The following is a 27,959-nucleotide window of genomic DNA, read 5'->3' as shown; positions in this document are numbered from 1 at the left end:
TAAATATTTCAAACAGTTAAACCATACTTGTAGCTGATCCTTTGTAGCTTTTCACATTACCTTGGAGGGCTATATAAAAAAGACATTCTCCTTTAAGTTATATACACTAAGGAAACCTGTATACTTATTTGAAAAAGAGTATCACAGTCATAATGACGTTTGGTTTACTATACAGCGAAAAACAGAGGAAAAGAAATTCAATTAAAGCTACTATTCAGTGCAAGGATTAAAAATAAAGGAAAAGAATACACTGTGTATTGCTCTGCCTCCACCAGACCTACTGTGAAATTTTCATATCCTTTTAAAGATGTATCCGGCACTCTGTAAAAGAAAAAAAAGAAAAGCACAAACACACACAAGAAAGTACTCACACTGTTTGGGTGTTGAATGGCAGCTTCGTACTGCAGTCTAACCCGCTGGGGCATCATCACATCATCCTGCAATAAATAGCACACTGTTACTGAATATAAAAAGGGTCACAGTACAGTACTCAGATACACATTAGAATATGCTGTTAAGTTAACATCATTTTACTGGCTTGCAGTTAGATGTACAAATGGAACAAATATGAAAGTCACTGTGCCCATTGCTTGTTTCTTTCAAAGAGCCGGAAGTAACACATTTGCATCTTCTTCAATGCCTGTGAGCAAGTGGAGTTAAAAATGAGAAAGAGCATTTTTAAAATGCATTCTTATTTTCATCTGCTACTTTGATTCAACCTCAATAGATTAAAATACATTGAAAAACATTCCACTAAAGTTTCTCCAAGTAAGCTTTCAGTGCCTTCTTTAAAACACATAAAGTGAAAATACATATGTAATTAGGAAAGAAGAGAGCCAACAGAGGAGTATATGGCAGGATGATAGTCACCAACAAGAAGTAAAACCATTTATAAAGTACAAATATCAATAAAACAGATATAGCTAATAACATTATCAACTCAAAAAGTTCTTCATTTAAATGAAGCCCTCATTTCATGTGCAAACTAAGATTCTTGCTTTCTAATATATATTCCCATTCAAAGCACACAAGCTTACTAATCCAGCAGATAGGCTACGAACTTGTGTCCATACAGACTGACAGAATAAGGAGACAAGTCTAAAACAGTCTAGGGTATCTGCTAGTAGTGTAAAAGCTGAAGACGTTAAATGATCTTGCTGTTGTCACCTAAAAGCATACACAACGAGAGATTAAAGTTGTGTGTTAACCAGATTCATCAGAATCTTCCAGTCACAGCTGTGTATAGGTTGAGTTCTCAAACTTTAACCAACATCAAAGAGTAAAAAAAACCCTACTTTGTAGGTCTCTGATTTTCCAAGTAATACTTGCACATGTGTTTACAAAACCCAGCAAAACACTTAGTTGTACCAGTTTTCCACAATGCAAGTCAATCTCCAGTCAGGTGAGAATCACTAGCAGTGCAATATATAGAATAAGACTTTTCTTTCCTAGATTTAGTCTTTCAGTGATTTCTGAGATAGCATTACTTATCAACAATAATCTTATTACTTATCAACAACAATAATCAACAATAATCGTATTACTTAACAATAATCTTATCGCCAACAACCCCCAATAGCATTATTTATCAATAGGAGTTAAAAGATCAAATGCATCAGTGATAGAAATACAGACTGACTACAACCAAGCGAAGCATATTCTTGAGCAGTGCGACAACTCTGAGTGCAAACACTGAAGAGGTAACAAAACTTGAAACCTGCAGCACTCAAAACACAGTTAACACTCTTAGCGGGCTAAACTCAATCCTGTTCAAATTGGAAATGACCTAACTACTACATGACAGATGTTGCAATCAACGCATTTCTTACGGGCACTCATACATTTTACATTTCTAAAGATACCCCACATCTCTTTAACTACAAGGTCTAATAGCCATATACTGGCAGTGGATGTGGATAAGGAACTAACCTTGCTTAAAAGCATGAGATTCGAGACATGCTGGCAATATGAAGAAACATTCTTTGCGGTCTGGGGTGTACCGAGTCTCTCTTATACGCTGGTTAAAGCTAATACAACCTGTTTCTCCTCAGTGTATTTCCAAACATTTCTAGCTTATCAGGCAAACATAATTCATGGTTGGTTCTTGTTCCTGAGTTCCTGGTCTACATCCATTCTTTCACTGTTCCTCATGCTAAAATTATTCAAAGGAGATTCCTGCTAAAGCCAAAATACAAGTATTGAATTTCCAAAAACTTTCACATTAAAACTTTCAGTCAAATCAACAGCAAGATTAGTGCTTGGATAAGTAGGGCTTGGAGGGTTGAATGACCTTGATATAAAGGTGACACTACAGTCTTATCAAAATCAACAGGAGGATGAAAAGAGTTTTAGAAGTAGCTCCAACTATTTAACACAATTGAAGGTTAAAGATAAAACAATAGAATAATAAAACTGACTCTTGTGGCATGCAAGTTCTTAAAAGAAGAAAGAGAGATACTGGCAAAAGCATTTTTCTGTATTCAGGATATGTTTAGTAAAAATATAAGAGATTTTAATCATTTTCAAAACCAACAGTGGAAAAAATCTGATTTCTCAGCCTTTATTATAAAGGGAGAATAAAGCTCTCTACAACAGTTACTTCAAAACTTCAAAACTTACTTCAAAACAATAATATTTGCCAGCTAATCTACTTTATCAATTCATCAAGCAAACATTATAGCAAAACATTTACCCTTGCCCATAAGAACAACAATAATCATATTTCTCTGTACACCACAGAGCTGTTTTTTTGGTTTTTTGTTTTTTTTTTTTTTTTTAAATTAAAATCTGGTTTTCATACAAAATATAGGAGTTATATTGTAACTGAGCTTTGTTCACACCTTGCTGTCTTCTTGTTAAATCCCTAAAAACCAAGAATGCAGAAAGAAATCCATCCAAAACTGAGGAATGAAAATGCTTAGAACAACGTTACTTTTATCTCTTACAATACACAACGTAAGCTCTTGTGCTAAAAGGTTCCAGTTATGATCCTGCACAAGAGATAAATTTAATCAGAACTCATACATTCACAAAGATGAAAAATAATCAACTTGATTTAAATAATCCAAATGAAATCCAGTATTCCATTCACCATACAGGTCAACGTTACGTTTTTATAAGCAGACAGCTTGGTCTGTTTCCCCCTAACAAAGCACTATGTCATGTGGACGCTATTGGCAAAACTAACAAGACTACAGATTTGGGTCTTAGGCTATCACCAAGATCATCAGTATTATGTAAAATCCAGCTTAAGAGGGAGCACTATGACTGCAAAAACTTTAAAATGCTTTTTAAGAAAATAAATACATTTTTGTTCTCTAATATTCCGAAACTATGAACTCTTACCCTGAGTGACCTTTATCCTTTATTTAAAATATTAAATAAAAAAAATCTCTCCATTTATTTATCAGTTATTATTTAAAAGTTTTACACAGATGACGCATTGCTGTTTAGTTCTGTGATTCTTCCTGGGTTTATAGAAGGATGAAAAAAAAAACAGTAGTTTAAGACAATCCCAAATAAAATAAAGCAATCAAATGATGAGGAAGAACATCACAAAATATAAATCACATCCCAGACAAAACTGTGTCACTTCATCCACCTAGCTTTTTAATACTCAGGCTGGACAGCTATGAAAAAAGAAAGCTAACTGCAAAATCCAACTTCAACACACTTTAAAGATTCTTTACTATGATAAAGCAGAAAAGAGAAAATAATCCTGAAGAAATAGTTTTTAGTAATGAGGTTGCATTATATGTCAGTGTTTAAAAAAATAGAAAAAAAAGAAAGAAAGAAAGAAGGAATTGAGTTCTAATGAGTAAAAGCAAAAAGACTATGCCACGAAATCAGAGCACTTTACAAATTTGTCAATTTCATAGGCCAGTGATAGATAGCAGTGAGAACTCAACCACACACTGTACTGGTAAGAACTTAGGGAGTTTAACCAGTAGTAGATAACTAAGATGTTAAATTTATACAGCTGTACATTACATAATCACAGATATCCTATCAAAGATATTGTATTTATGATATTGAATTCAGCAACTGTTGACAGATATTGGTTTCTACCATCAACAGTTTGGACGTTTTTTGTTTAAAACTGAGAACAAAAGTTGAATAATTAGACCATTTTTCAAAATAATTTTCCCTCATGCCACGTCAGACAAAAAAGTGCACATCTGAATCTAGCTGCAAAAGTATATTTAGTCTGTTTAGAAAAAACATACTACTGAATTTAGAAAAAGATGCTGTTTAGAAAAACAGACTACATTTAGAAATAGCAAAGTACATTCAGTCCGTTTCTGTCTCCTAGATGTAATTAGGGAAGATAAGGCTAGCAGTAAATTACATTGAATTTTAGTGGAAACTTCTGTTAAACTTCCCTTTTTTTAAAAAAAAATTAAATATTCATTTTTCCCTGTTAACATGAAAGCGTCTAAAGGTCGTCTCTTGGCAGATAGAAGGCAGACAGGATGAAGAGAGATTTCCCCTCACTGAAAGAATGGACAAAAGAACATATTTAAAATAATGTTCAATAAATATGCTTCCACTAAGTATGTACTTACAATAGGATAAGGAAATAAAAATAATTTTTGAGTAAATCTACTTTCAGGTGACTACATTCCCCAAACTTTGGAAAAAAATTACGAAAAATCTCAGGTAATAGCTGGGTTTACTGCCAGCTAAATACGTACATATACACGATGCAAACAATGCCAAACAGGTAAATGACAAGCAATAAAGCAATATAAACAAAAGCCTACATTAGGCACTGAAAATAACCCAGATTTTGTAGGAATTTTGTTGATTACAAACATGTTTCCTGTTCTCCAGTGTCCATTCTGAGTAGGGAAACAATTTGCTGAAAGATGGGAGAATGAAAAGGACTTTATTTCACATGAAAAGCCAGCAGGGATTTCTAAACAAGCCCAGATGTGTTTCTGCCAGTGGGAGGCCGTGATCTCCATCACCTTTCAGTCAGGCAGGCATTCTGCCCGCTCGCGGTCCTACCCAATACATCCCTTCTGCAGAAAGCTGCCTTGCTCCTGTCAAGTTCTACACCACTTACAGATGCTGCAGGACCAGAACAGCTCATTACACAGCTATCAGCTACATTGTTTTCTTTCCAACCAGAGGCAAGCATTCGTCATAAACACACGCAATTTACTCTGAGCTAGTTGTTTTACTTTCCTTGTATGTTTAGTCAAAGAAAAGGAAATCTAAGTCAATAATCCAAGTTTAAAGATACTTTTCAAAGCCGTTGTTGCTTTATTATTTGTTTCTTAAATCATTCTGGATAAATTTAAATGACAAACATCCACTGGCTTCTTCAACCAGGCAGGCTGTCTGGACCACACTGAACTCCACAGTGATAATGATGATTTTCCCTTGAAAGTGTTTTTTTTACTGCAGAAAGTAAAGACAAAACATACAACAGAACATACAATACATGCTTTCTTTTTAAAAGCTCACATAAATAATACACGAATTAAAGCTCAGTACTGAAGTGCTTCCTTAAGCTCACGTTATAGACTCTGCATCAAACACTTTTGCAAATTTCTTCATGTTGCTCAAAAAAAATAAAATAAAAAAGGCTGATACACTCCGTCCTGGCAGTAACAGCCCTTTCTTTCCCTTGCAGCTACTGCCCCTAAAACACAACCTGCAGCAGCACCAGAAGGATCATCAGATTCACTAAGAAACGACATGGCATCTCCAAAGTCTTTCAATTCATCAAACGGGCGTTCATTTACCCTGCACCTGCTCAGACTATAGGTGAAATCCTTCTTCACTATTGTTCCGTACAACTCCTTGAGCTAGGGAAGTAAAAGGCCTAAAGCCTCCACAAACCGGGCCTGTCGACAGGACTACCAAAGCAAATACGCTCATCATCGTCAGTTTTCCAGAAGCAGTGTTTTTAAAGAAGCCCCACGCTATCAAACCCATTAAAATCACGCACACGAATTCCACGCACGTCTCACCTGAGCAGAACACACACACTGTCAGCACTTGCAATATCAGAGGGAAAAAAAAAAGCTTCCCTTCTGTTTCTACTTCTGAACTACCTTGAGAAAGAAAGGGACAACAAAGGAACCACTTCCAAGGTTAAGAAGCTGACTTCATGGTGCATCATTTCTTTCTTGAACATGGCAAGAAAGAGTCCTATATCGGAGGACATGTTCAGTGATCTTATGCACCTGACTGACTGGCACATTCCACCAGCATAAAATTATTTAAAGTCTTCCTATGGAATCTTTTACTTCAGCATGACTATCAATTGATGGGAAATTTTTGACATCAAGGCAATTCCCACCTTGGTGCGTTTGTGCAGCAAATGCAGACATATGCTGTTCTATACCTAACATTTCTGAGGTCACTGGGGATAAATTTTGGATCTTTCTCACAGTTGGATCACTGAAAAAAAGCATGGGAGTGCTTACAGACAAGGGAAACAAGTCATTCACACTGCAAAGTCGGTAAACTCAGACCAGAGTAAAATCCTCCCCGTCAGTTTCAACCACCCCCTTTAACTAATAATCTGATGAAGGAGTGTGTACGGAGCTTATGGCAGCCAAATTCTAAAGGTTTGGTTATTTATGAAACAGACAAGTAACATTTCACATTCCAGACAGGTACATTTAATCCATCTTTAATACCGTTATGTAAAAACATATATGTAAGAGGAATGATGCCTTCAAGTACTTCTTGTTTGTTTGTGTCGCCCCCCCCCCCCCCCTTTTTTTTTTTTTTTTTAAATATTTTCATTCTCCTTAGTGATTCAGAAAAACATACAACTCTTCGGGGGAGAGGGAGCTTCTGGTAATGGAGTTCACCACTACATCCATTCACCTGCTGATTGAGTAACACTTTCTCTCAGTTTTTAATTTGGGGATCAAATTTGCAAGGAATATTATGTCACAACAACAATAAAAAAGCAAATACATGAAGTCTGATCACTGCTGCATTTTCTAGCCTATACAAATAGTAATTTCCATGAAAGTATTTCAAAAGGTTATTAATGCCTGCAGAGTAACTTAAAACGGCAACTTCCAAAACCAGCAAGTGAAGGAGCCTATAAAACCAAGCAGCTATTTTAATAACTGAAAACTAGCTTGAAGGCTGGAGGTCCCCGAAACATACCAAGCAGCTAGCTGAGGCCCAACCACCTTCTCCCAAGACCTTTAAGAACACCCCTCACTGAAATGTTTTTGAACCTGAAATTCAAGACAAGCTTATGCACTATTTGACAGCAACACTGACATTCTGCAACTGAAATCCTAAAAGCAAATGTCACAAATGGGAAAGCACAGGTCGGCAGCTGCCAATTCAAACAGCAGAACGCTGACTCTGATGGTCCACCCTCAGTTTGGTGAATAAAGCTCAGCTGCTTCCCTGTGCAGGGACAGCACGGCACAGTCACAACTCTTAACTGGCTAAGTAAGAATCTTGCAAACAGCAATGTATTGCCAACAGAGCCTTTCAAAGGACTAAAACAAATGGGTCAAGGACTCAAGTGGATATGACTGGGCTAGAAATATTGCAGGTCAGAAAAAGGACACGATTTTATATTTCTTCTTTAAAAGTCAGAAAACCTCCAAAAACACCTTGATTAAACCTGAAATAATGGGATACTACACAGATTCTTAGGATGGAATGAAAGCACATTCCTTTTTAAAGAAATGAAGTTTTATAGAAGGATAGGTATGTTTGGTAAGCGTCAATGAAAATAGCAGTTCAAAGCAATAAAAAAAAAAAAAAAGAATTTTCAGTAAATGATTATAACAAAGATGGTAACCACCCCGGAGAGCTGACAAACTAAAATCACAATAAAATGCAACTGGTAGATAAAGTAAATGCAGACAATTTGAAAAGGAGGAAAATAACTGTGAAATACATTAGCATAATTAGTGAACTCTGATGTCATTATGACCAAGATTTTTCTGGGAGTACAATAAGAACAATTTGTTAAGTATCTTCACATTTTCTACTTTTGCTGGTGGGAAAAATGCCTCAGTAGCTTAGAGGTGAAATCTGTAACAACAGCTACAGCAAAGAAACTCTATAATAGCTATTAGTCAAACAGCTGCCACTTCATACTAGAATAGGCTGATCAAATTCTGACAGTTCTGAGCTCTGTAACCTTTTTTTTTTTTTCCCTCCACATTTCTTCCCAATTTGTTGTCCTCGCAAATCTGTGTTGAGAGACATAACACAAGCAGCTTGACTCCAGCTGGAATGGCAAGCAAAACAGTCTCTCTGGGGCTAATACTCCCAAAGATGCGTAAGTGAAATGAACGTACGAGGAGCCACAACGCATTTCTCCACCTATACAAAATGTATACAAGCTATTGACACAGCCCCGTTCCTCTCTCCACCCACCTCTAGCAAAGCTTCAATTATGCCTGCACATCTGAAGGTCAATTCCTTGGCATTACTGCAGCACATTCCAAACGGCTGATATCAGCATTCCTCCCTATAGAGCCTGACACTGGATTGGTGACTGAAATGAAGAAGGTAGGTGGTGTGTAGAAGCAGAGCTATTAAACAGCTGGCAACATCTGTGTTGCAGCTATTATCACACAACATTTACTAACTATGGCCAAAATATTGAGCAATTTTTAGACTTGTAACAGTTTCCACATTCATTTTTATTTCCTCCAATCTGTTTTCAGCAAACAATGGCAGCCACAAGGGGAGATGGTAGAAAATACACTTAAGTAATGCCAATCATTTAGTATTTCTTTGTACCAAGATCAGGCTTCTGCTAGGTCAGAATGACTTCTGTTTTGCAGCATGTAGCTCAATAGCAGGAATAGAAATATGTAGAACAGAAAGCCTTGTTAGCTTCTTCCAAATTTATCCATACTGGAAGTCATAAAATTCTCAATCGTATCACTTTGACTAGGTTCTAATTATATGAAATATCAACTTATGCTAATAATAATCTTGCAGAAATTCAAAACTTCCACTGATTTCATAGTAGTTGTAATTTGTTTTCTCATCCGCACAGCAAATAGAACAGTCAGCAAACAGAACACAGCAGCACAAAGAAGCATTGTGCATAAACACCATAAGGCAAATAAATTAAGAATTCTGAAGAGATCTCTACAAAAATATTAACTTGCAAACAACTACATCTGTCTGGATCGAAAGACTGACCTCAGTAAATTATTTTATACAGATTTGAGACAGAAGATATGAAGCTCCAAGGGACAATAGAACAGTATGTTAATTTCTCACTCATGCTTACGTGGACTCCAGCTAACTTCAGTCAACATAAGTATGTACACAACTTATATCATGTATCTTCTATAATACCCCATGCAATGTAGTTCAGGTGTTTCAGGCTTGGATAAATACTTTGCAAAATTTTAATATCTATTTTTTTCTCATTTATTCACGTAAGTAGCTTCACTGACTCACAATGTAGGAGAGTTAAATACACAGAATCATTCATGTAAATTAAACTGGCCCTGGGATCTGTGTCTACCTGAAGTAAAACAAAAAGAACTGGATCCCAGGTTTATTCATATTAACAAAACTGCTATCACTTCAACTACTTTGTGGCATAATTTGTAATACTCACATGCTCTTACAATCTGATGAATAAGGGGATCAAAAACAGAGCAGTGGATTTCATGCTCATACTTCCTCAAAACAATCTGTTTATGAAACAGAAACTGACACTCAGTGCTGAATATGAAATACTTTTCTTTGACGTGTAAGAAGCTGACCTGTCCAAACACCCATTAATTTGTATGTATGATTGTGAGTTCCATGTGTCAAATTTTGTTTTTCTGACATACCATTTTATACATATATATATCAGATACTGCATTTCAAAGCTTCACCCTCCATAAACTTGTACACAAAGATTTATATAAATATACTCTGTAAAAAAATCACTAACAGGAAGCTAGGATAAATTCAAATATACTCTTTTAAAAAGGCAAAGTGTTGATATATACCGTAATAATTTAATAACAGGATGAATAAAGGCCAGGAAAGCCAACAGCAAAGCTTAATTTCTTAAATAGTAAGTAAGACAAGAAACTTATGCCAAATTGCCTTGGGTCTTGCAACAGTACACTGTCGGAAAAAAAAATCTGCATCGCTGGTACAACAAATGGAGTTTGCAAACTGAAAGAACATCCAAATTAAAACCTGTGTGATTATAAGGCTGTAGAGTTTACCTCCCTACTCTCATGAAAAAGATCACGCGACTTTCTAACGAGCACAGACAACCATAATGTTAACTTGCACCCTACCTGAAAGCCTACACTTCCTGCAGCCATTTCCTCCTAGTACTACACTAAACCATAGCCAATTCAGAGGAAAGAATCAATCTTCAGGTGAAATTACATGAGATCAGTGAGCCTTAAAGGTCCTGCTCTTTTTGCCTGATCCTAGCCACATGGCACCATTCCTCAGATCAGCTATGCACATTTGTGAAACCCTTCACTGCATATTAAGCTGTATAAAGTCAGATAGCTATCTGTGGGTTAGTGAGCTGAATGGGTTCACAGAAGGTATACAACAAAGGATAAGGAAAAAAAAAAGCAAGATGGGAGATGTGACATTCCTATTTTGCATTAAAAAGCCAGTAGATTAGCTCTTAGTTTCTCACCTATATCATTTTCTGAAGCACGTGGAAAAGCAAAAATCCTAAAAACAGCTACACAGCAACCCTGCCCAACTCTGCTCACAAAAGCTTGTGAAATGCCATAGGATCAAAGAATGGTGTGACGCTGTGGACTTGCTACAGGTTGGAAGGCAACTTTAGGGCTATAAATAGTAACCGCCATGTTTAACACCCAACCACCTTTAAAGAGCTTGTCTTTAAGGCAAACCAACCACGACACCAAAAATGATGAGACAATCTTATTGACAAAACTGAGTCAAACGTTATGTATCAACTTACTGAATCCAGAAAGCAGAGATAGGCTCCCGAACTCTGTATTACTGCTTGATTTTTAGCAAATCCAACTGTTGAGAAAATAAAGATAAAATTATATAGTAGCTTTTACCTTTGAATTTTTTTTAAGCTTACTGCAGTCAGGAACAGACCAAAGAAAGTACAAAAATCAGTATCAAGTAAAATACGGATTTTTCCATATTTTAAACCAGGTAACTGTTAAATATTTAAAATGTATGTTAATTTCAGTATTATTCTCTGCGTGGTTAATCAGATGTATATGTCAAAATTCTATCACCAGGCAGAACTGAACTTTTACTACCCCTCCCAAAAGAGAAAATACAGAATATAAACCTTGAAGAGTCCAGCTACCTAGGCCTCACATCCAGTACACATACAGATGATGAAAAACCTTGGCTGAATATACATATTCATCTCTTTAATCATAACCCTGAAATATAAATTCAGTCAGATGACAATCTAGGCTTTTTTACCATGCCATTTCAGGAAGTTGAACTAGAAGAAAACTTTTTTGTCAGCTTAATTTCTGAAGCAGATGACAGCACTGGAGGCTGGAGGGTCAACCAAGTGGCAAAGCTACAAAAAAATGGAAAAAAAAAAAAAAAGAAAAAGGGAGCTGGAATGCACAACCAAAGATAAGGAAGGAACTGCAGCAACTAGCAGTGAGATGAATTCAGCACTGGAAACACATCTGCAAGGAAGAAGTGTAAGCTGGTTTACCTGGAATCACTTTTTGTATGCAGACAAGGCCTACCTAAGTACATTCTGGTCTTTGAATTCTTGTCACAAACAGCATTACAAGACCATGCTATATTGTATTATTCTGAAAAAACCTATAGAAATTCCATTTGGTAATATATACATATAGCATTTAAGCTTTATTTCAAGTATTTCTGGAACCCACTCAGAGAATCCAGCTCAAGATCGCTCTGATACGCTTGCTAACCATGTGATGCAATGATACGTAATACTGTTGCGTTGATTTTTATTTTTCTTTAAAGGGAAAACTGGAAAGATAAAGCCATAACATCTCACCATGACATGGAGTCGGGTAGGTTTAAATATTACTATTCCTTAAGTTCCTGATTTGGCATTTCAAAAAAGTCAAAAGCCTTCTCTGCTCTTTTTGTGAGATCCATGTTTAAGTTTGCTCAGGAAACAAATTTAACTGGGCTCAAAGGTTTACTTAGTTTAATGCACTTGCTTCTTGGCTATCTTGCTAAGTTGTCCAAGTAAAGAAAGACTTATGACTGCATTTCTTACCACCTCAAAGGAACATTAGATCAACTGTCAAAGCAACAGTACTGATAAAGGCTCTTCCTTGTAACTGTTTTATTCTTTTGTATTTCAAGTATTTTAATTCTCACTTTGTGGGTGTCTTTGAGTTACCTTAACTTCTCCTCTTCATAGGTTTCTTGGATTTATTATCTTACAGCATATTCACATACAACTTTTTATACATGTATGAATATCTATTCTCATATATACAGTTACTCTCACTCTCTTTTTCTTTTGGCAGTAAAAAAGCAGCTGGCAAAGTCAGTACTTTGCACAACAGCAGAGCTGGATCCTGGCATGAGTGATTTTAGTAGGAAACAACTGATGCAAGTTAGCAGGTCTGAACATGCCAAACAACAAAAACCCTAATACTGCAGAGGTCCCTACTAAAGAAAGAGGAAAAAGTACAGGATAGAACAAAATTTGACCCGACATCAGTCAAATAAATACTCGGATATACCATTACCAGCTGTAAAGCAGCCTGTATTTACATTTCAATCCTGCCATTAGTATACACTCCAACATTTCAACCATCTTCAGTATAAACTAACGAAGTCTGAGGAATCAATAACGAAGAAAAAAGTGAAGCAGATTCAAAGACAACTACAAGACGACAGTTATATTACTACATGAACTTTCTGAAATACCTCAGATCTTGTTTTCAAATAGAAACGCTTTAAAAAAACAACAAAGTATTAAATATTCATTATGAAAAAGAGTTGGAAAATATTTATTAAGATTAAAACAGAAACCATCCTGAAGCTTTTCTTATACTAGCTTTTTTTTTTTAAATAGAGAATATGCATATCTAAAAAACTATTAAAATGAGATATAATTCCCTGGAGGAGAAACTAGATATTAAAAAGTTTTCAGCACAATGAATCCTATGTTTGGCATGAGCTAAATAATTTCTTTAATATTACTCTACTGAAGAAAATCAAATGTTTGTGCCAGGTCTCTGAGTTTTGTAAGGCCTGCTTACTTGGTGAAAAGAGCCTGTTACCATGGTTACAACCGTAAAAACTTAAGCCTCAGTGAGATATTAACATTCCTTACTCTTGGAAAGAAAAAGGTTTCCTTTTTTTAGGCAAGTGACCCTTTCTTTTTTTGTAGGTCCCCCCCTTTCTTTTACATGTTAGAAAAGAATCAGAAATAAATCCTAATCTTGTGTAAATAGTTGAAGATGTGAAGCCTGACTAGTACATTGTTTCTGTACTAAAGCATCTTCTATTAAAGGAAAGACTCCTTACAGTTGTAACTAGTCCTTAACATAATAAAAGTAAATCACTGAAAGCAAACAAATACTATGGATTTCAAGTAACCTGCTCCTAAAATGTAACAACCATGAAGAAAAGATGTCCTCATTTTAATGGTGACCTGAGAGTGACTTCCACATGAATAAGCTTTTTTTTTTTAAAAAAAAAAAAAAGAACTATGCATTTCATACTATTATTTAAAACAATGCTCACAGCTGTGCCCCCTTCCAACAATTTCTTAAAGATTTGTTCAGGTTTCAGCTATCCTAACACTGGCAAATACATGTTAAAACAAAAATTAATCTGACATCTCTCTTTAATGGCACAAGATACTCATTGTAGTTCACAACTCAAACTTAGTTTCAGTTTCCTAGAGTGCAAAGGTGAACTGACTTCGGAGTATTACCATAAATTATCGTCAAAACCTTGCACCTGTGTTCTTGCAAACTAAAACTAGTTTACACATGCCATTAATACAAGTCTATTTGGAACAAGACTTTATACATAGGAAATATTTTATTAAAATGGAAACTATATAACAAGATGGTAGTAACAATAAATCACAACCTCCTTAGCTTTTTAGATCACCAGCTACTAAAAGAGGTAAGATTTTAAAGAAGACAGATCACCCAGTAGTTGAGGTGGAAAAAAAGGAAGATAAGTTTCCTGGAATACAAGCAATTCTTTACATTGCTTAACTCCAGCTTTATCAGTTGCCAAAAAGTATTTGCTCTACCTACCTTGTCTCATCACCAGCTTAACAACGCTAATATTACAAGCTGCACTGTCAAAACAACAACAGTTCATGCTAGAAAGATTAAAACACTAAAAATATTTATAGTAACAGTTATGTTGCAATGCTTCAGTATTGCTAGGTCTGACAACTGTTAAAAAAAAAAAAAAGAAAAAAAGCATTAAAGAAGTCTATAGTCAAAGGAAATGAAAGCAAATAAAGCCAGGGGCCTACACCAAGTCACAGATGAATTCAGTTCAGAAACTCGTAGTTATTTGTGTTTCAACAATGGGATGAAAATTAAGCCTTCTGAAACAGAACTGGGCTTTTCCATAGTAAGACCAATTTGACTAGTCTATAAATCTGGGTTTCTTTTCAGTTACAAACAGGATATTGTGTTAAAAAAACCACAAACTTACCAGATGTTGTGTTACAGTGTTTCCAAAATGTGTCTCTTAATTGAGATTATCTTGAAAGACACAAATTTGGATGAAATTTTATATTAATTCCTACCTGGCTACTCACTGTCACAAAACCCAGAATGACAGAAGTATTATATCTACAGCTCCCATAAAAATATGAGCAGTGTTCTGTTTGCTTCGTCCTCTTACTGATCTTCAGAACACAGCCGTGATTCTCCAACTTTAATGCCACTCAACATCAGCTTCTTCAAAGAGCAACATGCTTTTATTTCTATTTTACATTTTTGTAAATTTTACATTGCCTGCTAAAAAAAAAAAAAGCCTAAACATAAAACAAACAAAACAGAAGAAAAATTGATAGCGAGATTTGTTATCTCTTCCAGTGGCTACATGCAATTTGCAGTAGCATGTAAATCAATAGGGAATCCCACTACAGACCTGTCAGGTAGATCACTGCACATATTGGTTTAGCCTCTTGTGCAAATACCAAGGAGTTTTAGTGCGAGTTTTTAGCTCCCACATCAAAACTTGTTTTAAAGCTCTGTTTTGATCTGATCAAAGTGGTATCAAAAATGCATTTTCCATTTCACCCCAGGCCTCTGCCCCTTTAACAAAAGCAAACACTGGCTTTTCCTCCACTTCTGACAAAAAGAGTGAGATTAAAATTAAAAACACAGTTTTACAGTTCATATCCAACCATCTGTATCTTCATCCAGCAGCAAAGTACTTCATAATTCAACATGACTGTTATTTACAGCCCAATTGCAAAACCCCAGAACCACCTCTTCATTTGGCTTGGCCCACAAATTTAACTGTTTTAAATCAGTAGAGTTTTGCAATGGCAACAGTAAGAAACCTGCAATCTCCACATTACGGAACATGGCCAAGTTTTTTCACAGCCATTAATGAGTAAAAAAATAAAATAAAATAAAAATCTATGACTTTCAATTAAATTGCGTTGTTTATAAAGTTGGACTTTACTCCAAGGAATGTATCTTGGGAAAGGGGGAAATTGTTCAAGTGACTAAGAAGCAGGACTGAGATTCAGGAGGAAAATAAACCTTTTCACATAATTTTGCTTGTTAGTCTTTATTTCACATTCTCAGGGTCTGTTCTACAATCCTGACAAGCACTTACTTTTTAAATGATTATATAAGAAATCTTGTATTTCTTTTTTCTTAAGACCTATCTTCTGAAGATAAATCAGATATCAGAAAGCCACAGTAAAATTGTAAGCATTAACAACATTGTGTACAGTTCAATTAAACAAAATTCTTTTGCTGAGTAGAGCATAAGTATCAAGCCAAGTTCTTCTTTCCTGGCCATATAAACAAATCTTATGGAGCCAAAAACAACCGGGCCAAATTCTAAATTGGAATGAGTTTTTGTTTTCCAGACCTCCGCATCCAATGCGTTTTTTTTTCCCAGTGCAATGCAAGTGGCTACTAAGACACTTCTTAAAGTAAAACAGTGATGTCTATCATAGCAACCTAACTCTTAAAAAAAAAATCACTATTAAGTTACATACCTCCTCGAGGCTGAGAAGAATTATTGCTACCGATGATTACTGGAACACCAGCATCTTCCAACTTGATCTTCCATTTTGCAATGATTTCAGCTGAACTGTCCTAGAAAAATGATGACAGAGGTGCAGCTATTCTAGTTTATGTGGTGAACCAAACAGCCAAAATAAAAATTTCTATCAGAGACAGTATTGACTTGGACAGTATTTTCAATAAGGTCTGAAACATACCTTGCTGGCATCATTAAAAACTGACAGCTCCATGGTTTGTTTAAAATCTTGTTCCCAGACAGACTTCAAGCACTCATCTAACCAGCATTCACTATTGTGAACAGGCACAATGACAGACTACAAAAAAAAGAAAAAGTCGGTAAGCACTATTTTTGTCCTTATACTACAAGAATATTCATTAAAAAGGAGAAGTGCCAGATCTTTCTGAAACTAACTTTCACCAAAAAGGGATCACAAGAATATGGAAGTAGGCAAGGTACCTTTATTTTTATTTTAAATACATGATTTGCTTTCACCTCTCCAAACTTCACATTTGCTGAATTCTACTTTTGGTAGATCTCCAAGGAAACAAGAGACTATTGAACGAAAAATGCTGACAAACCATCTATAACACGACACTAACTTGCTTCCAGTATTCCTGCATTTCATAAGACACTCTTTACTTCTATCTTCCATTAATAGATCTTACTCATCAATTTTTCTTCTGACTTATTACCTTACTGGAGGTATTATATGTGCAGCCTGAATCCTTGGACTCTAGACAAGTTTTTTAAATGGTTTTATCTAAAATTGATATCAAACACATTAGAAGATGACTTATGACATAGTTCCTTAGTCTCTCATTTCAACTACAGGCTTTCCTCCTATAGCCTCTGTTGTTTCAGCCCCATAAGCATGAAGTGTGAAAACTTATCTGAAATATTCATTTTAAAATTGGTTAGAAATCACAGATGAGGGATTTCTCTGTTTAAGTACTCATCAGTATTCTCATCTTTAACCCCCAAAATTGTTTCTATATCTCGAAAAAGAGTACCTTTCATTCACAGCATGCCAGTCCTAGGAAATTTGCCTCAGTAACAGTACACTGGCAATGTCTGTAAAGGGGGAGGCCAAACCAGTACCTGTTCAGGTGCCTTATAATAGATGGGGAATTTGAGGCAAAGAGCCCAAGTAACTTGTAAAAAGTCTCACGGGACATTTTAAGAAGTTCCTAGAAACAGAACTCAAACCCCTTATCGTGTGGTGTAACCATAAACAAACACTTGGAAGAACCAGATGATTAGTTCCTACTGTGAGCATGTGAGAATCTTGAGAATCTACCAGATGAGCTCTGAAATGGACTTGTTACAGATCTGGTGCACAGTTGAGTACACGCACATTGTGCAAACACACACAAATGCACACATCAGGAGGTAGATATATTTTGTGCACACTGAGTGTTTTTTTGGTTTTGTTTTTTTCTTTCTTTTTACACAGTACAATATATGTACACTCAGATATCGCAGAGTACAATGTACAGTAACAACGACTAACAAAAAACTTAACAGCATTTCGCAGCAAAATAAAAAAAAATATACTGGTCTAAAATGAATGAACATCCTGATTTTTGGCAGGATGCTGTGACAGGAAAAAGGGGTATTTAAAACAAGTAAAGGCAAAGGTATCTACATTTTTAAGCAAAGAAAGTCTTTGACCTCTGTTGTAGAGAGATAAGCAAGTAAAATAAGGACAAGGTAAAAAAAAAAAAAAGTCAAGTTGAATACAAAAAAATACGACAAAGAAAAAAAGATTATTTCAGAAGTATGGCTCATTAGTGCATTTAGACTTCAAAAAATAAGCAGGCCTGAGATCCTAAATCAATATATCCAAATTGCTCAGGATTTTAATCTCTCTTACATTTAGATTGCAATTAAAATAAGACCCTAAATGTTCATGCTAATCAATCTAACATATTCATTCAGAAAGAAGAGTGTTCTCCAATTTTTCCAATGCAGTTTTGGACATCCAGAATAGTCAATGATTCTTCATCTTTTTTTTTTTTAATTACCTAACTCAGTACAATTTTGACTATACCATCACAAACTGGCTTGACATTGGTTTGAAAACTGTAAAGCTGGAACAACTTTGCTTTTTTTCCATAGTGAGCTCCTGTTTTCAGTCAGAGCAGCAGCGCAAATCATCATTCAAGGACTTTTCTGCTCAGCTTGAACTGAAAACAGTAAAAGCAGTACTTTAACGGCAGCACAGATAAAAGCAATCCATAAATACCTGAGGTCACCAACTCTGATCTCAACAGAGCAACTAATAACAGATTAGCATGCTCTTGAACATTTTCCTATGAGCAAGTTCTACTTCCACACAACTGTCACAGCAACGGTAAGCTACATGCCCATCAAAATACAGTACAGCACTGAACTGCTGATGATGCTGCCACATAAAACTTGAAAAATTAACAAATCCATACAAATAACTGCACGCAGCAATATGATTAAAATGCCTGAGTACTGCTAACACACGATACCAAAGAAATGTCTTGGGTTCTACCACTCTTAATCAGTTTACTGTTCTTCTGCATTTACATTTTTTTCTTGTTTTGTTTTTAGGCCAAAGAGAAATACACCACAGAGTTTAACTTTTCACTTCTCTCTAGTTCATTTGTACATTTGTAGCCAGCCTTAAAAGCTGTACTTGGCACTTGCCCCAAGCTGGGTACCTATAAACTGACTTTTACCATTCTGTGACTGTACCAAAGCACTCCAGACACCTTGGTTCATTTAAAGAGGGAAAAATGTGAACTTGGACACAAAATTTCATGTACAGGTGCAGATTTGTAGAAAAAAGTCATCTGGTAGTAGACTGAAGAGATCCTATCTAGATGTTCTGTCCCAGGACAAAACCAACAACAGCTCTGTCACTGCTGACAAACCACAGTCTCCAGTGAGAAACACCAGTCTTGCTAAGGCAACCTCTAAAAGCAGGTCTCAAAGGGAGACCTGGAACACAGTTTTCCTAAAGTCTTAGAGCCTTTTGCTCAGTTGATGCTAACTCCTACTGCCCACTCACAGCACAGGTTATTGTTTGAGTTCTCTTTGCAGCACTTTTATATTTGAAAACTGTCGCCACAATAGAGAACGTAAAATGCGCATAATGCTCTTTTAAATAAGTTTGAGTCAACACAGGGACATGAATTGTATATAACTAATGTATTTTTGTCATTACAAGGTTAACTGAGTCAGAATTATTCTTTCATTACCTGAGACTTATTTATAGCAAAATCCAGCAGAGGAGCATTTCATGGCCTAACAGCCAAGCACAACAGTTAAATGATCATTATGAGCATTATGAACCTGATCTGGATTGGAGCGTTGTGACACTATCTGATTTCCTCTGGACTTCAAAGTTCTAGAATAAGGCCTGAAGTGATTTTAGGTGGTTTCAGTGAAGTCGTTTTGCCCTGACTAAGCTGAAGATGATTCATGGCTGCTCCGCTAAGTGAGTTTTGATGTATGGAAAAATGACAGAATGCTAACTGATTAGCAGGTAGTTCAATCCTGTTTCTTCTACCAATGTATTACTCAACAACAAAACTTTCCTCCTTCCCTCAGCTACGCTACTGAAAAACAATACATCGATCACAAGGTTGGAGAAATGTGAGTTTAAAAAAAAGTGACAGAAACTGTGCAACTCACTTTTACGCCCAAGAAACCTCTCGTTTCCGGTGTTACCTCCTCTACTGAGGGCATACACCATAAACAACCCCAAAGTGAAATGTTACTTTCAGCTTCAGCAAATTCCAGTTCACATTGGCTCCTACCAATCTCCATATGTGAATGTGGAAAATAAATTTAAAAAAAATCATTTTAACACCACTGAAAATTTTACAGAAGTCAGAAACCATTACTCTTAAATGATGGCTTTCATATCAGTATTCCAAACCCTTTAAAAACTCAATGTTGTTGGCAGAAACCAGCTAGTTTTGTCAAACCTCATCCATGGGATACTTTAAATGAACCCAGGAAGATTTTTAGGACACAAGCTTCGACCTGCTTTTAGGCTCTGAGATTCTGTGAAGTTCATCATTTTCACTTGCCTAATAATCTGTGTTATTTTGCTTTTTTTCAGGACTAGTATGTTTGCCTCGCTAAACCCAAATGTAAATTGCTGCCAAACCGTATCCACGGTACGTGTATGTGTTTGGGTACGTGTATATATTTGCTAAAGAAAAACTAATTAAAAATAAAACCTTCCAGGGAGAAGAATCACGCTTCGTAAGAAAGTTTTAAGGCTATCTTTTCAAACCCAGGTAACCAAATGTGCCCAGCGCCTCACTCCGTAAGGACAACCAGGTCTCGAGGAGCCCCGCTGCCTGCCCTCACAGCACCTCCAAACTCATCCCGCTGCCTTCGTCCCCACAGCCCCCCCAAACCCATCCCGCTGCCTTTCCCCCACAGCCCCTGCACACCCACCCCTCTGCCTTCCCCCACAGTCCCTCCAAACCCTTCCCTCTGCCTTCAGCCCCCTCAAACCCCGACGAAGGCCCGGAGTCCCGCAACCCCTGGAGCCCCCGCAGCCCCCAGCCCCACGCACCACCTGCACGCCGCAGCCCGGCCCCGCCGGGCGGCTCCCGGCCGTCCCCCCCGCCTCCGCCATGGCCCCTCCGCCCCCGGGGGGAGGCGGGGCTGTCCGGGCGCTCCCGGCCGGGAGGCAGGGCAGGAGGGCAAGAGGCCGTTTCTCTTCAGGACCGGCCCCGCCGCAATGCCCCCCCCCCCCCCCTCCGGGCCGAGCCCCGGGGCCGCCGGCGAGCCCCCCCCTCCCTCCTCAGGCCCGGTCCAGCCGCCGCAGCCCGGAGGACCAACGATAGATGAGGGCGGTTGCAGAGAGGCCGGAAGCGCCGGCGGGGTGGTGTGCGCCGCTCTAGGAGGCGGCGAGCAGCGAGGCGCTGAGGGGAGCAGGGCCTGGCTCAGCCCGGTCCCGGGGCTCAGCCCGCCTGTGAGGGCTGCACTGACCCAGTCCCGGGGCTGAGCCCGGCCCGTGAGGACTGCCCCGGCCGCCCTCTGTCGCGTGTCTTGAAGTTTTCAAGCATCGCTGCTCGCTGCCTGTGTGGGGCTGCCACAAACACTCGCCCAGCCCAGGGGTGTGCTGGCCCCGTGCTGGCAGCGCTGAAGGGCCGGTGTGGGGACGCGCTGATATCTTAAGTAAATGTGCCTGAACTTTCCTACATGCTCTTTAATTCTGTTTGTTGTCTGTGTCCTTAGTACTTCCCTTGGTTAAGACTGGCCTGTTCAGTGCTACCATTGTATTTTTAATAACCTTTAAAAAGAAAAAAAGAAAATAGTTGATGGTAATGATATCATTATTGATCATTTACTTACTCCAGCCATGATTGTGCAACCACTTACTCCCTTGAAAGTACTCACAACTAAAAGGAATCGCGAGACCAGGCCCTGTACAACAACCTATTCAGAATTTTTAAAATTTGCACAAAGCAATCTTTGTTGAGCAAAATCCTGAGATTATCCCCTGTTTATCTGAAGAGCCTGTTAAACAGCTAGACAATTCAAGGAGCAAACAGAGCAGAGTTATCTTAAAATGTTTGTTGGCACACAAATCTGAGAATTGAGGAGGTGAGGAAGACAGCCAAGCAGTAATTCATCCTTGGAATCTATTTCAAATTATCTACACAGCTTCCTTCCATCCAGCTTTGGTTTAATCTCGCTGTGAACAGCATTGCTAAATATGATCATTTCTTTTTTTTCTGGCGACAAAGACTGCTAGCACTTTTATGTTGCCTACATGCCTTGCTTTATCTAAGAAAGTGTAGAAGAGTATTGCTTTACTCACGCTGAACCAAACAAAAGTTCCAGTCAGAGACCAATACCTCATTATGCAAACCAGCCTGCAAAACCCAGAGCAAACCCCTTGCTTCCTTCCCCAAGGAAAGAGAACCAATGAAAACCACCAGAAATGTTTTCTAAGTTATATTCTGTAGCTGACCACAGAGAGTAACTAAATAAAGTTACTTAAAATGGGATTCACATGTTGGAGGTTTTTGGACAGAATTTTAAAGGCCCACAAACATGAAAAAATTGTTCCGTGGGACTTCAATGCAACCTAGGCATCTAACTTCCACTCTGAGAGCCTTTACCTAACTGCCTTTTGAAAACCTACCAGGAATTTCTGTGTTCTTGGGCAACTAAGTTGTTTCTGAAACAACAGTTCATTGTTTCAGTGCCTATTCTTCTTTCATGTGGGTCAGAATGAAAAGAGGTCTCCTAATGCTGCCATGACAGACTTATTTAGAAGCAAGCACAAATGCTTTGAGCCTAGTTTTACTTCCAATTGCTTTACTTTGAAAATTTTCACAGTGGTAGGGAACAGCACGCCAACAGTTGCTTCAGCTAGAAGTGCTGCAGAATCAAAGGCATGCCTCCTTATACTTGTCTTCAGCTTTTATTTCTGATCGTCTCTTTAGGATCATTACTGTGAGCTTGCAAGTTCTGGATGCTTCAGCTATCAAATAGATTTTTTTTTCTGATCTTGGTGGAAAGACATAACATCTAGGAAGTTACCTTGTTTTCATTACACTCAACTCCATCACTTCAAATATGGCACAGACTAATTATAGCATGAACAACTTAGACCTACAGAGTTGTGAGCACAGATCAAATGATTTCACTGGAAGTTTTAAAAAAAAGTGGAACCCCCCCCCCCAAAAAAAAAAAAAGCTCCTGTAGGGTATCACTAGGGTTATTTAGTCTTGGGTTGAGTCTTTTTGCAAAGGACAAGCTAACTGAGAAGGGAAGATTATCTGTACAAAGATATTTGGTATTGTAGAGAATGGCAACTTTTATATTTGTTGGAAAGACAGAATGAGCAAGTATAGGGTTTTTTTCTAACACATTGTCTCTGAATTTACAAGCTTCAGTAATAGTCCCAAAGCACACCACGTTGAAAGAATCATTCAATAAAGTAGGTAAAATATTCAGCCTAGAGATAGTTTTGAAACCACTTCTATTCAAAGAATGCTTTTAGCCTCCAAAAATGCTGTTATTTTCATGAAGCATCACAGCTGAGTGGCAACAAAAGAGATGCAGTATTCTTGGTTATAGCATTATAGAGCAGAATAGGAATTCAGAAGCTCATTTAGCAGTCCCACTGCCCTGAGATAAGATCAGCTTTATAATTCCCTCACAGCTACTTACCATCCTATTCTCAAAGTCCTCCCTTCAATAATGGAAGTTTCATAACATCCTCAGAAAATTTATTCTAATCCTTCCTATCTTTACCCTTAAAAAGAATTTCCTCATATCTGACCTAGATCTTGCTATGATTTCAAAGCCCCCTGAAGTTTGCCAGGTTAAGATCTTTGTCCCCCAGCAAAAAGATCCTGGAACTCATCACCTCCCAGTTTCAGAGCTAGCAAGCCTGAATCTCTTGCCTAACATCTTCCCTTTTATACAGAAACCTCTCGCTAGCCATCTCCATTCCCTGAAAAAGGTCTTCAGCCCCCAAGGTACAGTTCCTCAGCTGAAGTCCTTTGGTAGTAGTAAGAACTGAAATATTTTCCCTTAGGCAAAAATCATCCTCTTGTTCTCCTCCTTTAGTAGATTCGGCACTCTGATCACATTTTAGACCAGATGTGAAAAGCTTTACTTCCTTTTTTTTTTTTTTTTTTAAGTAAAGCCTTAGCACCCTACACCACTTTTTTCTTTTTCGGAGGCCTTTAAAGAATACTCACTGTCATAATCAAACACACCAAATCAATACAAAAGAAGAGGCCAGGCTAGTAACCTGCCAAAGATAAGACTAAACTCTCTTAAACCAACCCACTAAATGACACAACCCCCACCCCAATAGGGCCTGAGGACCCCCTCCTTAAGAATCCTCTGATAGCCCTCTCCTGAGTGTTTCTCTCCCCTGCAGCTGTGTGCCTTCTCAGCTGCTTTCTCACTAATGCCTCCGTTAACCCCTCCTTTGCCTGCTAGGCCTTGCAAACTCCACCCTAAATCGCTTGTTCCTTATCCACCATGCACACAGGGGCCAAGTTGCTCTCTTCCTCTCTGCAGCCATGATTTATGTGTTTGCAAATTGTTGTTACATTCCCCCCTCTTGTTTAGGTTATGCACATCGGATTCATTAGGTCTTTCCTCGCTGGCGGTGTTTTACACCTCTGTTTATTCTCATCTCTCTTCTGGATTCTCTCTGGGCCCTTCGCATCTCGGCTGGAGGAGGACACCCGGGGCCAGGCCCCGTGCTCCCGCTGGGGCTGCCGCAGTGCTGAGCAGAGCAGGATTACTGCACGTCTTGCAAGCCATGCTCCTGTTTGCACAGCTTAGTGCAGTGTTTGCCTTTTTCACAATGGCTTGACACTGTTGACTCCTAATCAGCTTGTGATCTATTATATCCCCTAGATCTTTTTCTGCATGAGGGAAACAGTATTTTAGCAGTTTTATTCCAGGCAGCCACATGAGAAGAAAATGACCGAGGTAGTGTGAGTGAGATTATCTGCTTTGTGCTTCAATGCCAGAATTGTTTACTGGTTTCCAATTAGTTGCATGTGTACACCCTGTTAAGGGAGTTGCACAAGTGTTACTAATGCCTTCCTTTGGCCTTCACCTCCTTTGCTACTACCAGTGGGGACCAGTCCCTAGGACTTGTTTGAGCCAATTTCCCTGTGTACTCAAGACTTCAAATGCTCTGGTGAAATTGCAGGGTTAATTGCTTGAAAGAAAACATCTTATAATTTAGACATATTGAGTTTGAATAACCTCTCTAAAAAAAATGCTGTTGCTCTTAGGAGAAGAGCTGTTGTGTGATACATTTCTCTCTTGAAATATTAGCTGTCGTTACAGAGGATATTGATGCTGCTTGTTTCTTTTTTGTAAATGAGTCAATCTGAAGAAGCCTGTGGTTGTTTTTATGAGTTGGCAAATGTCATAAATATTCTGTTAACCTGAGTACTGGACTTAGGTACCTCTGTGGGGGAACTGGAAAGATCCCGTTCATTTCAGTACCAGTCCACACCCCCAAACCTACACTCTTCTTGACCACTGCCAGTCATCCCACCCGGTGTGCACTTTCATTTCTTGTTCTCTCATCAGCCTGCTGGGCCACGCTGTAGCTTTGTGCAGGTTTTCCCTGTTCTGTTTGAGTGCTTCTCTTAGCTGCTGCAGCTTAGGCAGCTGGGTATACCTTTATGGCTAGTGTGGTTTTATGGCATGGAGGCTGGAGATGCTTTAACTCCTCGTAGGCAGGAGAGGCATGGTTCTTTGACAGAGCAAGTTCTTTGCCTAGTGCTTCAAAAATTGAGCAGTCTTGTGCAAAGCTAGACTTTCATTTGGCAGTCTTTTCTGAAATGAATGTTTCTATATGATACCACATTTAAAAAATGCAATAATGAAGCATCTTTGCTTTTTAGTTGGTGAAGCTGTTTCAGAAAGTCCTCTGATAGGCAACTGCTTGTGGTATAACCACCTCGGTTAATATGGTTTGGTTTTGTTATTAAGTAACCAATCTGAAACCCAGTAAAGTAATAATGGTAATTTCCTTACTTACCGAAAAAGTTTTATAAGTAAGTTATTTGAAGGAAAAATGTTATTTACAAGAGATAACAAGATTCAGATAACGAAGATAGATAAAAGTTAGCCTTGAAATCCCATTTTCCTAATCTTGACAAGTTCCTGTGCACCACAAGTGATAACTCTTGAGAATCAAAGTGTCTACTTGAAGAAGAGTAAACCTTTAGAAAGTTCAGTTTAGGTTCTTTGTTTTTCAAAGCCATACCTCTGTTTGATCTTCTTGATGACTGAAGTGTGAAGCACTTATGAAATAAAGTTACACTAGAGAGCTGAGGTAAAGAGGTGGAATTGTATATTTCCCAAGGATTCACTGCTGAATTCATATTGTCCACAGTGAGAATTTTATTGAACTTCAATACCTTTGGGAGGCTAAACTTCTTTGTATATAAGGACAGGAAGCATCTGACATTTTAAGATGGGAAAGTGCTTAAAGAAATAAATCATATTCCTACAAAGGAATGTATACATAACAGGAACTGGGACGTGTATAATATGCAGAGATCCACAAGGCAATGTATTGGATGCACATCTTTATATGACATACAGACAGGAAAGGAAATTAATAACATTTTGAATGATGGATTAACCAAAGGCCTCTGAAGAAAAGATTACGAGAATTGTATAGCTCTAGAGAACATGGCAATATTTACTTAATACCTCTACATCAAAAATAGATTTCAATAGGTTATTTAAATCTTTATACTATCCCATAAAAGACATCTTATTATATCATATCTTATTATATTTTTTCTATCATTCTTAAAGTACTAAGCTACTCTGAAAACTGGGTTTTAAAGTACAGTTTATTGTCACTAATTCCACTTCAGTGTTGTTTGATTTTCAAGCAAAAAAGGCATTTCCATGTTCCTGTAAATGCCAGTTCTTCAGACTCACCCTGGGTTATGAAATTCAAAGTTCTCTGATGTTCATACATCTTCAGTAAAACAGATTTTACAGCTTCAGTTAAGTTAATAATTCTGCTGATAATACAAAGGCTACTTTAGTGAGCAGCTTACGCCCTTACAGCTGTATTGGCTGTGTGTTGTAAAAGAGTAGTAAAGATGCAATTCTTGTCAGAAAATTGACCAGATGTGAGCAGAACAAAGACAGGAAACTGTTCTCTTTCAGTGAAAAGCTGTTACCCCATTTCTGTGTGCTTTCTTTTCTGACTGTAACTAGTCTCAAGGCTAGGAAGACCTTTGAGCAGCCTGACAAGCACGCTGCTAACCTGGGAACCCCGAGATCTATTGGGATCAAGCCAAAAAGCTGCTTAAGGGGTATCTGTGATGCCTTGTCAGTCTCTTCCCCAGCAGTGCGTGTGGCTCCTGGGCTGTGGGAGTGATGGAGGCACAGCCCAGTGAGCTCATCTGTCCCGTCCAGGCTCATGACAGCGACATTCCTCATGGGCCCTTGCGTCCAACTGGAGGAAGTGGGGGCTGTGGTGGGAGTGGGAGGTGATGATACCCCCAGGCTCTTGGGGCTGCAGCCCTGCAGCTTTTCCCGGGCTTCAGGGGAGCAAAGAAGAAGCTGTGGCCCCATACAGCACTGGGGACGGTGGGAGCTGCCAGCACTGGGATGTGTGAGAAAGGAAAGAAAGGCCTGGAGCCCTTTAGACCTCAACAGATCTGACTGCATAATAATCCTCTTAAAAAACATTACCAATTCACAATAATTTTGTGTGAATAAGCTGACAATGGTTTCAAGTATTTATTTATTTTTCAGATAAAGTTATGACATCTTCTGTGACAGAGCACTACAAATGGAATTAGGCTATCACAACTGCTTTAGGACAGGTCTATGGAGACCACATTGTTGTGCTAGCGGGATATAAGAGATGACAGTAAATTATTTCATTGTGTAGAAGCTCCTTGGTAACATCATCCTGATGCCATTAGAGCCTGCAATAAACCACCATACACAAAAGACTCTGCTTCTCCCTCCCTGCGACAAAATCCTTACTCTACTTCTGCTGAATACTCTTATTCTTTCCATAATCAGCCCAGCTACTTAACTTCTATCTAAACTCTCCCTTCCCAAATAAGGTACTTTTTTTTTTTTTTTTTTCCTACTAAGAGAGAGAGAGAGAGAGGAGAGAGAGATTTAATTTCATCATCTGGGAAGCCAGGATCCTCATTTTGACTTCAAGTGAAATCAACTAAAAATAACGTTTTGCTAACATTGCTTCTTGTGCTATGTCTGATACTCTGCCTATTGAGACAGAG

At 38.1% G+C, this 27,959-nt stretch overlaps 1 protein-coding gene and 1 long non-coding RNA gene across 6 annotated transcripts in view; one reads left to right on the top strand and one right to left on the bottom strand.

Moving 5' to 3' along the window:
* The window catches only part of B3GNTL1 (UDP-GlcNAc:betaGal beta-1,3-N-acetylglucosaminyltransferase like 1), a 124,078-nt gene extending 102,709 nt beyond the window's left edge, over positions 1-21,369 (bottom strand). For 2 of the 5 annotated variants that reach the window (XM_040530898.1, XM_040530899.1), the window contains exons 1-5: positions 20,747-20,990; positions 16,379-16,495; positions 16,154-16,253; positions 10,922-10,986; positions 372-437 (exon numbers count right to left, since the gene is read on the bottom strand). In XM_040530898.1, the coding sequence (XP_040386832.1) occupies positions 372-437; positions 10,922-10,986; positions 16,154-16,253; positions 16,379-16,495; positions 20,747-20,809 (411 nt within the window). In that variant the 5' untranslated portion in view covers positions 20,810-20,990. Of the gene's footprint in view, positions 1-371; positions 438-9,586; positions 9,663-10,921; positions 10,987-16,153; positions 16,254-16,378; positions 16,496-19,412; positions 19,500-20,746; positions 20,991-21,165 lie in introns of those variants that run through there. The other 3 variants (XM_040530901.1, XM_040530900.1, XM_040530902.1) reach the window with 3 other exon arrangements.
* Positions 19,567-21,059, top strand: LOC121057140. Its single transcript, XR_005813657.1, has 4 exons — positions 19,567-19,651; positions 19,765-19,809; positions 20,282-20,462; positions 20,982-21,059. It is a non-coding gene; the product is annotated as an uncharacterized LOC121057140 (long non-coding RNA).
* Positions 21,370-27,959: the final 6,590 nt, after the last annotated feature.

This window comes from Cygnus olor, chromosome 18, assembly GCF_009769625.2.
Source record: "Cygnus olor isolate bCygOlo1 chromosome 18, bCygOlo1.pri.v2, whole genome shotgun sequence".
NCBI classification, from domain to species: domain Eukaryota; kingdom Metazoa; phylum Chordata; class Aves; order Anseriformes; family Anatidae; genus Cygnus; species Cygnus olor.
This window is presented reverse-complemented; position numbering and strand designations above follow the sequence as displayed.